This window comes from Giraffa tippelskirchi, chromosome 8 (genome assembly GCF_054371585.1).
Source record: "Giraffa tippelskirchi isolate mGirTip1 chromosome 8, T2T-mGirTip1v1.2.pri, whole genome shotgun sequence".
Lineage (NCBI taxonomy): Eukaryota > Metazoa > Chordata > Mammalia > Artiodactyla > Giraffidae > Giraffa > Giraffa tippelskirchi.
Window position 1 is genome coordinate 83,710,711 of NC_137282.1, and position 16,196 is coordinate 83,726,906.

The 16,196-nt window shown below is 38.6% G+C and overlaps 1 protein-coding gene across 11 annotated transcripts in view; it reads right to left on the reverse strand.

The window, feature by feature from the left end:
• Window positions 1-1,543: 1,543 nt before the first annotated feature.
• The window catches only part of LIFR (LIF receptor subunit alpha), a 74,253-nt gene continuing 59,600 nt past the window's right edge, over window positions 1,544-16,196 (reverse strand). For 10 of the 11 annotated variants that reach the window (XM_081519278.1, XM_081519284.1, XM_081519286.1 and 7 more), the window contains 4 exons: window positions 12,085-12,246; window positions 11,070-11,163; window positions 9,027-9,105; window positions 1,544-8,642 (listed from right to left, as the gene is read on the reverse strand). In XM_081519278.1, coding sequence (XP_081375404.1) covers window positions 8,019-8,642; window positions 9,027-9,105; window positions 11,070-11,163; window positions 12,085-12,246 — 959 coding nt within the window. In that variant the 3' untranslated portion in view covers window positions 1,544-8,018. The remainder of the gene's footprint in view (window positions 8,643-9,026; window positions 9,106-11,069; window positions 11,164-12,084; window positions 12,247-16,196) is intronic. The other variant, XM_081519277.1, reaches the window with a different exon arrangement.

Below are 16,196 nucleotides of genomic sequence, written 5' to 3' on the forward strand. Positions count from 1 at the left end.
GACTCAAGGGACAGGAGTTTGAGTCAACTCCAGGAGTTTGTGATGGACAGGGAGGCCTGGCGTGCTGCCTTCCATGGGGTCGCAGCGAGTCGGACATGACTGAGCGACTGAACTGAACTGAGACTTGAAATTCTCATCTTTCAAACATTTAGGGACATAATTTTGAGCTTCATTCAGGGCATGTGTGTGTGTTCAGTTGTGTTTGACTCTTCGTGATCCCATGGACTGTGCCCGCCAGGCTCCTCTGTCCATGGGATTTTCCAGGCAATAATACAGGAGTGGATTGCTATTTCCCGCTCCAGGGGACCTTTCCGACCCAGGAATCAAATCTACAACTCTTGCATCTCCTGCAATGGCAGGCAAATTCTTTACCACTGCGCCCCCTGGGAAGCCCCCCATACATGGCAATTGTATTGATTTTAACATAATTCCCACTTAACAGTTCCTATCACAATCATCCTTAACAACTTTTGTTTCTTTAATCTGAAAGTAATCACTCTGGGATAAAAATCATCTTGGGTTTAACCCCAGATCAGTTCAAGACATCTCTTGTTACTTCAACATCACTGGTTCTTACAGACTGAGTAATACTTTTAATTCAATTTTACTGTTAGTCACTCCGGGGGAAGGGTAATAGATCAAATTTATAGGCCGTTGAAAACTAATTCTTACACAGGTCCTTTGTAATGAATGTGAGTTTGTAAGTTAACATTTTAGTGTGATGCTGAATGCTATATATTAAAATAATGATTATTCATACATCTATATTTTGTTTTCCCCTAATAATGACATCATTCCACTCTTTTTGACCCTTTTAAAAGTTCCCGGGGTTGATCATGCTATACATTTTGGCTCAAGAGCTCACCATCTGGGAAACCAGATATGCACTGAGGTCTCCCTAAAGGACAGACCACATGTATGAGCTCTTCTAGTACTTAAACACTAACATGTGTTTCACGGTTAATTTAAAATTGGTCACCAGTTTCTTCAGGTTAAATACAGGCCCATTCATAATACATTAGTTGTTACTCTGGGTGAGCAGAGGTGGCATAGGCTAAAGACTTAATTTCCCCGTTATGAAATTTCATCTAAGATCACTTCATACTTCAAAATTATTGGGGTTTTGCTGAATCAATGACTATATTTCCAAATTCAAAAACTTGACAATAAAATTTTGATGTATTTTTAGAATCTCCAGAAATGTTTAGGTTATCCTCAGAGGAAATAAATTAAAAGCCATACTTTAAGGACCAGTATTTATCATTTGTTTTATAACGCTGGTTCCATTCCCCACTACTTGTTTTTATAGTTAACGTCTCTGGTAAACAGAATGTAGATTTAGTGGAATATATGGAAGGTTTTATCAATGACACAGCAATATATTAAAATATTAAAAATTTAGTCATAGCCCTATGTGATTGCTTCACAGCCACTGTAATTTTTGAGACAGAACCAAAAGTGTTAACAACAAAGCAGAAACCACTTCTCCCAAGTGCTTAAAATAGGAGGAAACCATTCCCTCATCCTAAATAATGCCCAAATCTGTCAGTGTAAGAAAATATATTTATTTTTTCCATGACAATACTATGATAAAATTGTTAAATACATGCATGTTTTAAAAACAGACATAAGTAACATCTTTAGAGTTAACAGCCAAGCATACTAGTTTTATATTTAAGTGTCTTAGTAATAGGTTACTTATAATTCTATGTTCTTGCTATGACCATGTTTCCCAAAAGATATAGAAACTAAATTCTGAAATTATACAATGATATAAAATGTCCAAATTTTTCCTTTTAACACCAACATTAAATTTCCAAATTTTCATTAAGGCAGAAAATACTTCAGTTGTTATCTCTGTAAGTGGAGTTATTTTATTCCATGTTAAACTCAAAATTCTGTGAACCAGACTGAAACACACAAATAAACTGCAATCTAGATAGTCTGCTTCCTGCATATGTGTATTTAAATGTTTCCTGACATGATTAAGCGTAATTTCAGGTACAGAACATCACAACTGATCATTCAGGATTAAAAAAAAAAAGTCTGTAGTGGTAACATTTCAAGAAATGAAATAGTTTTGGATTTGCAGTTTCTGCCTATCTTCCAGCTACATTTGCACACACCTGACAGAACAAAAATTAGTAAACAGTTAACTAGTATTTATAAAAAACTTAAAATATTTAACATATAACATCTCCTTTAAAAAACACTCATTCTACAAACAACCTTATAAAAGACAAAAACTTATATCTGTTCACAGTATGTGTATTTTGTAAACAGTAATTCACTATAATGCAATTTTGAAAGTAAAAAATGGTGACTGTCTAGCATTGTAAGGACCTCTGGCTTGTAGCTGGCTAACAAAAGAGAAGGAAAGGACACAGTCCTATGAGCAAAGCTGAGTGCTTTAAAACGACTCTACCTTTGGGCATACTTTAAGGTGGCACCATCTCAAACTGAGGATGTCTCTCTATCCAGGCCAAATTTTTTCAAGCAATTCTGAACTGAAATGTAAAAAAAAAAGCCTTGTCCCTTTTGGAGGAAATAATTGGATAAATCCCAACCCCAGGAATATCTACCCTTCCACAACCATGAGTGGAAGAGGGTTTCTTTTTTGTGTGCTATGAATTTTTCTGAAACATTATGCTGGAGGGAAAAAATTGGAATTGAAGGATATATCATAAATAATGGGGAAAAGCACTGAAAATCAAACTGGGGAGATTTGAAAAAAATTTTTATGAGAATTATTCAGTATTGTTTTCTATAATCAACTACAAAAATACTAACGCTAAGGTTAAACCTAACAGTTAACTTGTCCATGTTTTGTAAATAAAATTGCATTACCACCTAGAAATCTTTTGATCTTTTATAATATACCACTGGAATGCTTAGGAAAAAATACTAAGTTCAGAAACTGAAAGCTAGCTTTTTAAAATGGGGTTATTCTAAAGGGAAATACATTTTAAATGTATAAAGAAATTCAATACACTTACGTGAAATTCAATCAGGTATACAAATTATTTTTGGATTCTGTGCAGTGTAAGGTCTATATTGTTAGATTTTTTTGTTTTAAAGTTCTGATTGGCTACTGCAAAGGCAATTTTAGATGATATATGCATTAATAAATGTAATAAAAATTAATTCCTTATCAATTAAGCATTCATTTTTTCCCCAACGCATCTTTTAAGTTTTTGGGTATTCAGTTACAGCAACCAAAAAAGTAATATTTATTACTTTTTGTATTTGGTTAATATTCAATCAGTTACAGTTTACTTATTTAAAAGCTTTCAAATTTATTGTTTCTGTATTTCTTCAACTAGGCACTTGCACATTAAAAAAACATTCAGAGGGTTTCCCTCTAAAAACACTACTTTTAATTTTCATAAAAATCCCACAGTTAGAATTTGTCTCGCACGTGTAAATTCTCTTGACAACACAATTTATAACCCAAAATATTAACAATCTTAATGTAGGGAGAAAGAAATGCTATTCATGATTAAAAATAATAGAATTCCATCATAATCCAGTATCATAACAATTTGGATATTCAAATCACATCCCATGAAACTTTACCATATACAACAGAGCCTGACATCTCAATTAACAGAATGTTGTTCTTTAATCTATTACCAGCATTAAAGATAGTTCATCTGTGTTAAAATCAGCATGAATATGATCATGTAATAGTTAAAAAGACAAAAAGCACTAACTGAAAAGGAATAAAAATCTTACCACCTAATTGAAGTAAGAGGTTTAAATATTAATAGCCTTGGCACATAATCCACAGAGGTATAAATAGACCAAATTCAAAACAAGTCACTTCCAATGATATTCTAAGGTCATGTCTAAAAGCTACATTGCCAGTAAGTTTAGCCACAAATCATTTTCTTTTGTCAAAGATTTTCTTCTGGATATAAAAAATAAAATGGCCATGGTACCATGAAACTTCGTTTTAGCAGGAAGTATCAGTTTAAAATAAAAGCTTTTAAGAGTTTATCAGGAGAATGAGTGCTCATTCTAATCAGTAAAACTCACACATCAATGTGTTGATTTGCTAGAACCAACTTAATTGGTTGGTACAAACATGTCCCGCATTGTAAATCCATCATATAAAAGTTACTGTTAAAATTAGATTAGAATAAGATATCTGTGTAAGACCCAAGTTTTCACTCAACCTGTGGAGTCACTTCTACAGTAGATCTAAATCTGTGAGCCAATGGTCTCAGATCTATACAAGTTAGATCTTGGCATGCATCATCCTGCAGGAGAACTGTTGAATCTACACATTCTGGGATGGGACTCAGTCAATAAAAAACCTGACTGAATTTCCATTATGTGCCTAGTCATAGTGATTAACTAATGATCCCACATGTGACTTTTGAGATGCCCAATTTTATGCTTTCAAAATAAGGGGGGAAATGTATGTTATAAAAGATACACAAATTTTAACATGGTTCAAAACAGAAAACAGTAAAAATTACCTTAAATAGAAAAAAAAAAGTTTTATCAGATTATGTGCCTGAGCAGTAGAAAAATTTGAGATACTATTTTCTGCATATTGACAGGTTAGGGAGCACTTTCATTTCAAACTATCATACAACTGATTCCAAATTCCTTTTGGAAGAAAACATTCACATGTCTCCTTCACTAAACTACATCTAATTATTCAAGTACAAAAAAGGACTGTGATGTTCTTTAAATATGGCCAGTATGAAGACAACTAAGAAATTACAGGACTAATTTCCAACAAGAATACAAGTTGCATGAAGGTTTAAGAATGTGACTTTTACCACAGCTTCTGAGAGTGCAATAGGACTAGATGTTCTCAATGCAATCCTTCAGATCCATGAGCCGTGAAAGCAATGCTGGTATGGAAAATGAGGCTGAAACTTCTGCCTTTAAATTTTTCTGGGAATGGCTGCCACTCGGTGTAAACTGCAGGGATGGAGCACCTCTATCACTGAAGCACATAAATACCCAACCATCCAGATACTTGGGCCACAATGTCAAACTCAGGCTCCTACAGGTTTAGCACACTGAAGACATCAATCGTATATGGATGCTAGTCCATGCAATATGCAATTTACAAGGCCTATCTAATGTCAAAAGCCTAGCTAAGTCTTCCAAGGATATTTTTATGTTAAGTATTATTTCAGATGGCCACTCATAAGAGAAATGCAGTCACAATGACCATCAGAATCTCCATTCCTTACAAGGGAAATTTGGTTTGCTGGCTTGGAGGAGATGTGAAAATGTACCCTTTACATGGCACTAATCAAGACATACTGGGATATATTTCAGACATTTAGAATTTTCTAACCAATGACTGGGCTTTAACTGGAAACTGTGGCAGGAAAGGTGGCATTCTCCCAGTCAGGAAGGGCTGGAGGGAAGCCCTTCCTCAGAAGAGGAGCTAATCTGACTGCACAGAGCAAGGCCCTATTAGACCACCTCTCACCCATGTGCAGGGTCCTGGCACTGAACATTTACCAGGGTCTGCAGTGACACAGACAACTGGATATGGGACAGAGGGTGTGTTCTTCTCTCTGGCTCCCTCCCCTCTCCCTGTCCCCAGGTGCCCAGGGGTTGGGTGGTAATCACTACCCACCTGCAGCTCAGGCCTAGCACTCTTCAACAGGGGAAAGATAGAGAAATCTGTTCTGACCTCAGACCTAAGCCACACTCTTCTAAGCCTGTCACAAGGAGCCTGCCCAGACTTAACAGAGAGACACTCTGCTGCTCATTAACCCAGCGATCCTGTATGTGGATCCCCAGGGGCAGGGGAGAGGTGAGCTGCACTCTGAATCTTCATACAGAAAAAGCTATGAAGTCTTGGACGGAGTGAGAGGACTTGAGAGCCCCAGTGAAATGAACCATGAGCTGAACAAAGGAGTCGTTATGTAGGTAGATGGTAGCAGCTGTAACACATATGATGGAAATCAAACAATCTCTTCCGGCCTTTTTCCATTATCTCAGGTTAGTGGAGTGAAGATCAATAAACTTCTACCTTGGCCTAAAGAGACATTTTAGAGGCCTAAACGCTTATCCTAAACAGATGAGGTACAGGACTGGTGAATTTTGACAGGAAAAGAGGCATGAATTGGGGGAAAGAGGGGTGTGTTAACAAGCTTCTGCAGGGAGAGAAGGTAGCCCGAGGTCTCAGTGTCTGGGGTGGAAGCGAAGGAGCCCAACAGGAGAAATAACAGGACAGAGCAAACTGTTTAGAGGTGGCTCTGGTTTGATACAACTTTCATTGTTGAAAATATCTATGAGCTATTATGTGGTTTTACTGCACTATGTGTATATATAATTAATTGTATTTTACTACACATGTTCATATACCAGGAAGCTCTGGGATTTAATTGAATCCTAGCAATTAAAATCAGGATTCATAAAACAGAGTACTACCTAAGTAGATTTGTGTCCCTTGTTGAGGTTTTTTTCTAGAACATGGATTTTATAATGATACATCATGAGCTAGAAAAGAAAAAAAAAAACCTGATCCATTATGTGCACATATCCTACAGAATCTCGAATGATAAATAAAAAGGGACTTATTGTGACTTCTTCAGATCTTCCAAGTTTTCAAGTACTTTGGCCTTAACTGTCAAAAGTTAAAATACACAGACAACCTGAGGGCCAAGGAAAATATAAGATACAGTTTTTAGTTCTTCAATCTGCTTTTCCAAGAACCACATTCATTCCAGACATCACTTGTGAAGATCGAGGGTGGACAGAGAATGCTGTGAGGACCTCACTCTGGACATCTCCCAGAGCCATTGCTACACCTTTAATACAGGTACGCCCATGGATTCAAATCCGCTGTAATGACATTCTATATGAAACAGCCCTTGAGCAACCGTCCCTGTTAAGAAGCATTATCTTTTTAGTTTCATATTTAAAAATTTGAGGACTGAAACAACTAGCTTGGACTGATGAAGAGGAAGGAACTGCTAAGATGTGCGATGAGAAAGAACACCTGCTAGCAGGTATCAGAGATGGTCACACTGCCTGGGCAACCAGGGCTCAAAGCATGGTCTTCTCAGGAGGAACTGAGGCCAATCCGACCTATACAGACAGCTGATGCTGCCAGATATTGCTTAGTAGTCGTCTCAAATAGTAAGTCACTGGAATCCTCTGTTTATGAATAATATTGAATTTGCTCATATATTTATAAAACTGACACTGTCATAAAAAAACACAATTTTTTCAAAAAACTTAAAATCTGTAGTCTTAGAAATTTAGTTTTAAATATTAGGGCAACCTAATAAGGGAAGCTAGCACAAACACTAAAAAATAATGGAACAATGTCAAACGCCTACCAAAGCAAGAAGACATGATTCTGATTTGGGCTGGTCAGTGTCACGCTCGTTTTCCAAGTTTGTACCCCTGAGAAAACTGTTTGATAACCATTATACAGTAGGCACAGAAATCAGCATACTTTATCAAACAAAATACTAAATAGCTGCTGCTATATTAAAAATTATATTAATTTTCTTAAATGCTGTGGGTAAAGAATAATGTCAAAAGTTTCCAAATCTGTGCTTGGTTTTCACCTAGAATGGAGCAACTGTCAGGCGAGTAACATCACCTGTTACTTTGACATTTTACTCCCCTGCTTGCAAATCTGCGTGCAATTCCATAAATTATATGCGTGAGAAAACCAGATGAACAACAGAACAGAATACAGCTGCTGTGGGGTTTGTTTTGCACGAATGGGCCTGGCACTGCTTGTTCTTGAAAAGCTTCTTGAAGGCAGAGTAGTGTGAGAAGTCTTTGGCTCGAATCCCAACTAGCTCCAAATTGTGAGTTGTGTGGATCCAATTTCTGAGTTACTGTACTTAGGCTTTGAGACTGCATGAAAAGCACATTAACACTTTTTAGTGTAACTTGTGAGACTGAAGTCCACCCCGCTAGCAACACTTCACAGGATCCCTCCAAGGTGCCCAGTGCTGATGTGGCAACTCTAGCAACGGGGGCTTATTGAGATGGTGGACTGAAGTGACGGGGGACACTTAATCATTTGGTTTGTTCTGAAAAAAGTTTGTGAAGGACCATCCTCCTCCACTCGATTTAGGAGAATCTTCATCTTTAGGCGGAATCAAAAATTGTCGGGAGTTAATGGAGCATGGACTTCCAAAAGACACAATCTCACTGTTACTGTCTGTGGACCTAGGTGAGTCTGGAGATACCAAGTTCCAAGTGTTTACATTTGCCTGAGGTCTGTAACCTGCAGTTTTATCTAAGTCATCATCTGCATCCAGATCGTCTACAGCAGAAGTAACGGGGAGGTGCATCTGTGGCTGATAGCCTGCTCCCCCTACAGGGTCACTGTCCAGTTCCTCCTCTGGTTTTGCCTGAGGCTGGTACATGGACTGGACGTCAATGTAAATGACTTGTGAGGCCCCTCCGCCTTCTTCTGCTCCCGGGTTCGCTAGCTCTTCCTCAATGACCGGTGGACAATAGGACACAACCACGTGGTTTTCGGGTTCCGCATCAGAGCTATCTTCTGGACGCTCAGCCACTGGAGAAATTATTTCTGTATCTTCTATTTTGGGAGCCACTGACCGAGTTTCCAGAACCTCGACATTATTTGGGGTACAAGGATTCATTTCCAATGTTTTAAGAGCACTGTTTCCCTAGAAATAAATTTTAAAACAGGGATTAGGGATACCATGAAAAGCTGCTGCAATGCTCCTCCTACAAAAAGAAGCATTATTTTATATATTTTTCCCAGCTGCTTATAAAACTGCATCTCTACTATTCTTTAGCTCATACTAGAGCAAAGCTACTTTTTTCTACATATCAGTATTTTCCTTGCTCTTAATAGCAGTGAAAAGAAAAAAGAGCATGCACAAACAATTTAAAATTAATAATTTTACAAGTTCAGCAGATGCTCAAGCACTGCTATTTTCTTAGTACATTTTACTGTGCATGACACTGGCATGTTAAAAACTTTTCACAAAAGACTAAAAAAAGGAAGTCAGTACTTCAAAGGTAAATGTAAGAAAATAAAGGATTACCTCACAGACACTCTTTTGAAACTGTAAAGCTTTACAATTTTCTGGATTTGGAATATCAGGATAGAAGGTTTCTTTAATCCTTTAAATAAAGATGATTAAATACATTTAATAATTATAGGATTATCAGACAACAATGAGTTAATAAGTTATCAGGCTTATTTTGACGTTTCATATGAATACGCTAATGAACACCTGAGATAAAAAGGGAAAATCATTTTCAGTGTGATCAGTCGCTAGAGCTTTCATACAATGCATTCAGAGGTTCCTATCTGAAAACTACAAACAGTGCTTCTGTTTCTAGAACTATAATATCTTATGAAAACGGAAAGAAAAGAATTAAGATGCTGACTGTGCTATCAAGTCAAAAGTCAGATACAGGCATTACTCATATAACCAAAACGTTCATACTGCAGACTGGATTCAGTACCATTAACTACTTGAGAACATATTTGCATTTTCAGTTCTCTACTACTCAAAACAGACTTTTTCCTGGACTATCAGAAAAAGGAAGGCTATTAATCTTAAGCAAAAAGTAAACACAAAAATGAAATTTGGTTAGTGCCCTATCATAGTTACAGGTGTTAAAAAAAAATTTTATCGTTTGAAATTCCTACAGGAAAAAAAAATGTTGTCAATGTATGTCCAAAATGCTCTAACTTCCAATCTCTCTCCTTATTTTTATCTTTTTTCTGTATTGAAATCATTTTAAAAATGTGATTTTTGGTAATGAGAATGTGGTTATCAAACAGGGTATTCTACAGTTTTAAACTGTTACTATATTGATTTATAAGCCAGGATTGCTAGAACACATCCTCTTCTTTACCATGAATGATGGCATTTTGAAGGCCAGTGAGGACCAAATGAAGACAGCCATTTGCCCGAAGCCCAGCCCAGGACAGCTCCTGCTGGCTGAGCACGAGGCGCGATTTCCTCAGCCCGCTCACCTCAGCTCACACCACTCACGTGGTCACTGCACCCAAACACACACTGTTTTCTTCAGAAGATCAAGCTCTTTCCAATTTGCAGGCCCTCAGAGAAGCCTTTCTCTCTGTCTGGCTTGTTCTCTCCTTTTCCCCTATTCCAGGGGAACCTCCACAGGGAAGCCTGACCACCCGCAGATACATGTTCCCCACTGTTCTCTCACGCGCCTGTGCTCTTTCCAGCACCCACTCACACTTCTCCGCATGTATTTATTAAATCATTATGGGTTCAAGTCCATCCTCCCCACTATTCTATATGTCTACTGCTGCTAAGTCACTTCAGTCGTGTCCGACTTTGTGCGACCCCATAGACAGCAGCCCACCAGGCTCCCCCGTCCCTGGGATTCTCCAGGCAAGAACACTGGAGTGGGTTGCCATTTCCTTCTCAAATGCATGAAAGTGAAAAGTGAAAGTGAAGTCGCTCAGTCGTGTCCGACTCTGTGCGACCCCATGGACTGCAGACTACCAGGCTCTGCCGTCCATGGGATTTTCCAGGCGAGAGGACTGGAGTGGGGTGCCACTGCTATATGTCTAAGGATCATACTTACTTAGTCTACCACTGTACCTCCCTTCACATGGGAGGGCCATTCACATTTGTTAAATAAATGACCAGATTTTCTAAATAGATAACCAGAACAAGTGAGAGCTCAATCATTAAACTACATTTAACCCTGCATAGAGCTACTGACGTATTTATGCCTTTAAATTTTTTTTTTTTTACTACAATGGCTACTACTTTAATTAGTAAATATGCTTTTGTGCATGCTCAATCATGTCTAACTTTCTGTGACCTCATGGACTGCAGTCTGCCAGACTTCCCTGTCCATAGTAGGGAAAATTTACACTTTTCCTTTGTTAAGTTTTAAAACCTGTAAATAATATGCCATGTCCTTGTCTAATATTATCTCCAACATTAATTCTGAACAATATAAATATTTATTACCTAGTTTCCACCAAAAAGGTGTACTTGTTATTTTGTTCAGTCACAAGCTGTGTCAGACTCTCAACACATGAACTAATCAATCATGCCCTTAAGAACAAAACAGTGAGAGTAAATCATTACCATTCTCGTTTCCGATAGCAAAGGATACTTGTTACCACTCCAATGATGACAGCCACTGCCACTGGGATGAGAATGGCAATAATCAAACCCACAGCTGAAAAGAGAACATTGCAGATGTTAAAGTCATCGTTTTTATATATGAATTCAATAAATTCATATCATAAGACATTTAAGTCAGTAGATTATTTGAAGAAAAAATCCTAACTGCTCCAGGGAAACTGAAAAATTATTAAAACATAACCTTAAAAAGTAGTGCAATGATTTTTATACTAACACATAAATTCTTTAGAGCAGGGTTTCCCTACTTTGGCACTCCTAACATTTTAGGGCAGATATTTCTTTGACATGTGCTGGTGAGGAAGAGGCTGTTCCATACACTGGAAGAAGATTAACAGCATCCTTCAGCCTAGAACCACCAGATACCAGGAGCACCAACCAAAACAGCACCATACAATGCCAAGTGTCCCTAGGAGGCAAAATCACCCCCAGGTAAGAACCATTTCCACATGGCCCTCCTTTATTTAAAAGGCATGTATGACCTTCAACCCAGGGCTAGAGAACAAGCCTGTGAACAATGAAAGTTCTTTGCTGTTGACCAACTAATCAAGTCCATCTCTCTCCTCTACTTTCCATCTCAAATTTATAAGGGTTGTGCTTTACACTTTTTTAAGGCTGTTTCTTACATTCTTCCCTGGATATGTTAAAAATCTCAGAATATTTCAGGCAAAAAATTTTAAACCAGTTGGCCATAAGTTCAACATGAATTTAGAACTCTAAACTTCAGATATATCCTCAATCCCTTAATTTCTCAGGTACGCATTAGACAATAGGTTCAGATAACTGGTAAGAATAAATATAAAGTCATTTCAGGCCTTTCAGAACTACCCTCCACCTACTTTTAAAGTGTAACAAAATGTGAAATTTAAAGAAGGGGGGTTTTCTATATAAACAAAAATCACTAGAAACCCAATGCACTTGAATATGGAAAGCAACTCAATCACAACATTTAACTCACAATTTTCCTTTGTCACCACAAACATGCTCCTCTCTGGGCCCATTCCTCCACCTGTGTAGGCTTGCAAGACCAGGTGGTAACTTGTTTTACCTTGAAGATCAGCAATCCTCAGTGTCTTCTGGGATATGTCAGTAATATTCTTAACCTTTATGTCAAAACGACCTGTTTTTCAAGTGAAGAAGATTATTACTGATCCCTATACTATTTTTAAACACCTGGTTGCTCAAACCTGTCACACATCGTTTTTAAGCAACTCTGAATGCTAGTCGCCTCCAGGGCCAAGGCCTGCAGTGCCAGTCGGCACCATGTTAAATTCCGTCTCTACCAGTGAGTAGCTGGGTTATCTGGACTTATTATTTGAACCACTCTGAACCTGAGTTTCTCTAACTGTGAAATCCCATAGCATGACTTAGCTCTCAAAGCTGTTTTGAAGCTCTCAGAAATTTCCATGCATATTCTCTAGAATAATGCCTGGCATATAGAAGGCAATCAATAAAAGTCTCTTTTCTTTCTGTTACTAAGAGCATGAAAACCCACTGCAACCCAAACCCATGGGGGCAGGGACATTGTCACTTGAGCTGACCATCTGTCTGTGAGTCAAGTGAGAAACTCAAAGAAGCAGGAGCATGAATCGATGGAGATCACTCCAAATTACTCAGGAAACCAAGGTCTCAAGTAAGACACCAGTGAGGATGGCTTGGAATTGTTTTAAAAGGAAATGAGAAGAATTATTTAAACATTGTTTTTTAAAATTTTAACCAAAATAATGCAATTCAATAGCTTAAAAACTAAATTACACTATATGGCTAATAAAAAGCAGCAGTTGCCTGCCTGCGTCTCCCTCCCTGCAACCAATCACTTCAAAATCAAGTTATCAGTTTCTGTGGGTATTCACTTCCATTTCTGAAATAAACTTAGATTGGTGGTGGTTTAGTTACTATGTCATGTCTGACTCTTGCAATCCCATGGACTATAGCCCATGAGACTCCTCTGTCTATGGGATTTCCCAGGCAAGAACACTGGAGTGGGCTGCCATTTCCTTCTCCAGGAAATCTTTCTGACCCAGGGATTGAACCTGGGTGTACTGTACTGCAAGGAAGTCTCCTGCATTGCAGGCATCTTCTTTACTGACTGAGCCACCAGGGAGACTTAGATTGGTAGTGCTTGACTTTTAAATTTTAGACGTTAGCTCTAACACACAACCACTACCCCGTCTCCCATCAATCCCACATCACTGGCAGAAAAACAAAAAAATTTGGTAAATTCAGTGTTTATATTATCATGAGTACATAAATATGAATTATTGCTAAGACAAACTGCTTGATATGATGTTTCCTTTCTTATTTTTCTGTTGTTTTAACTGCCTTTCTTCCTTATTTGTTTGATGTACCAGTTACTAATTCTTCCCACATCCTTCAATGAATATTCAACATGATTTTCCATGTGATCCAACACAACTAAGTCCCAGTGCTGTGGCCTCCCCTAGCCCCTGTCCACTCTTCATCAGGTTGCTTCCCAGGGCGTCTTCTCTGGACTGAAAGCCTTCCAGGGGCCCTTGCCCTGGGACTCCCTGCCCCATTTATTTCCTTGTGTTGAGGCCCACTCTTCTAGTAGCTTCTGGAGAAGGGATAGCTGCGGGAAGTAATATGTTCAGCCTTGCCTGTCTAAAAATGTCTTCTTCTATTCTCACAGAAGTAGTACAGATACTACTGTATATGTAGATAAATTGGCTTGAGTACAGTATTATTTTAGGTTGAAAACAATTTTTCACTCAGTATTTTAACCGTAATATCTTCTAGTATCCGGTACATTGTTGAGAACTGCCATTCTTATTCCTGATCCGGGCACTATAACTGCTTTTCTTTGTTTCTAGGACTTTTTCTTCACATATTAGGTGTTCTGAAAATTCACCATGACATAGTCAGCATAGATCTATTTCTCTATTTTACTGGTGCATTTAATGGCACCTTTTACTGCATACCCTGAGGTCTTTTGGTTTGGGGAAATTTTTTTGTGCTATTTCTTTGATAATTTCCTTCCCTCTATTCCACTCTTCTCTCTTAACAGAACTCTTATAAAGGAGGACAGGGTCGGTCTTTGACTCAAGCTGCAACTTTCTTTTACCTCCAAGTCTCTTTTGCCTCTGTCTCATTTTCAGAAGAATTTCCCCATTTTCCTTTTAATATTTCTACTTCTATTTAATTCCTTAAAAATTTCCTTGATCAGTTTTAATTCTGAGGAATTCATAACTGTCTTCTGTTTGTTCCTTTTTATAACATCATGTCTTTTCAATAAATAGTTGTACCTCAACTATCCAAGAAGAGGTTTTTTTTTTTTCAGTTCTCTGCTTTCCCACATAACATTTGTTTCCTCTGATTTCTTCTGGTATCTGTCTTGCAGATTAGAAGCTTTCTCAATCATCTGGTTATCCCTGGCTACTCCTCATGTTTGAGAGTGAGCCACTAAAAGGCTCACTGGAAGCCTGGTGTGCACAGGTAGGGTTTACTGGTGGGTGGGCTTCATGTCTGTTACTGATAGGAAATGACCAGCTGGGTTCCTGGCTTTTCACTGGGGTAATCCCCTGAATCTCAGCATGTTTTATGTCTTTTCTCAGGAACCATTTAATCCTCTCACCTCTTGTCTGGGAAACACGCCTAGCTGAAGATCTATTAACTGCGTGGAAAGGAGGAAGAAGGAAGGTCACACTGTCTGCTGTGGTGTCCCCTGCCTGGAGGCTCTCTGGTTTGGAATAAATCTGTTCTCATTCAGGGGAGAGGGCACTCACGTGAGCTACATGACACTCTGTAGGACATGGGGGTTCTAACTGATGCTTACACGCCTTCAGTCAACTCCCACTGTTCAGCCCAGATTCATCCTAACCATTGGCCTCCACTGCTGGCCCTGCAGCATAAACCAAACTACTTCTAACTGATGCCTGCCCAACTGTCCACCTAGACTGTCCCACCATCCACTCCTCTGGTTCACTCAGCCCACTTCCATGTTCTAATGTTCTGTATCCTCTTTTTTGCCTCTCCGTTTCTCTGTCTTTATCGAATTTATGGGTTGTTTTTTTTTCCCCTCTGTTTTATTCTAATTTTAGGGACCAATCCACTCTAACTAGAAGTCTACATGCTATAATTTTAACTGATTCAAGTGCAAAATTTCTGAGAACCTGAGGCTCAAGTGCAAAATTTCTGAGCACCTGAAGGAAATTTCACCAGACTCTGGTGTAATGTCTGGGATTCCCTGGTGGCTCAGATGGTAAAGAATCACCTGCAATGCAGCAGACCTGGGTTCAATCCCTGGGTTGGGAATATCCCCTGGAGAAGGGAATGGCAACCCACTCCAGTATTCTTGCCTGGAGAATCCCATGGAGAGAGGAGCCTGGTGGGCTACAGTCCATGGGGTCACAAAGAGTTGGACATGACTGAGCACTTTTTTTTCCTCTGGATATTTGCAGAATCTGATAGTTAGGATTTGCCTCAACTCTGATGGTTCAGGAAAGGCAGAACTCTGTGATTTGGGGGAGGCACACGTTTATGCAGCTGTTCTCCAGAGGTGACTAAACTAATGCCCAGGTGGGCAGCATCTCCCTGTGGCATTGTTTGTTCCTACTTGTCAGGCAGTCATTAAATAATTAAAACTGGTTCTTTCCAAGAAAAGGTCATTAAGGAAAACAAAAGCTCTCAAACTGAAGAGATGATACATGCGTGTTATTCAGTCATAAATAAGAAGCATCTGACTTTGAACAGAAATGCCATTGAGGGTATAAAGCCAAAAGTCTGCATAAACATTTCTGTATTTGTAAATTTGAGGATTCTCAAAGGTCTCTGCACATACACTTACCAATCGTCAAGACTGACTCTGTTTTTAAGATTTAAGGGACACACACATGCTCTATCAAGCCAATTAAGTTTCCCAGCTCACTAAGGCCTTGGCTAACTGTGGGGATAGCTCTTTTGTCAAATAAAAGGAGGTTCTGAAGCCATTCTTTAGGTTCCTGAGTTTTCTCCTCCATCAGCACAAATGCAGGAAGACTTTTTTTTCTTAAGGTAATGTTCATAAGACGCTTTGTTATGCATCATGCAAGATTAGTAAGAGATGTTCTCTGT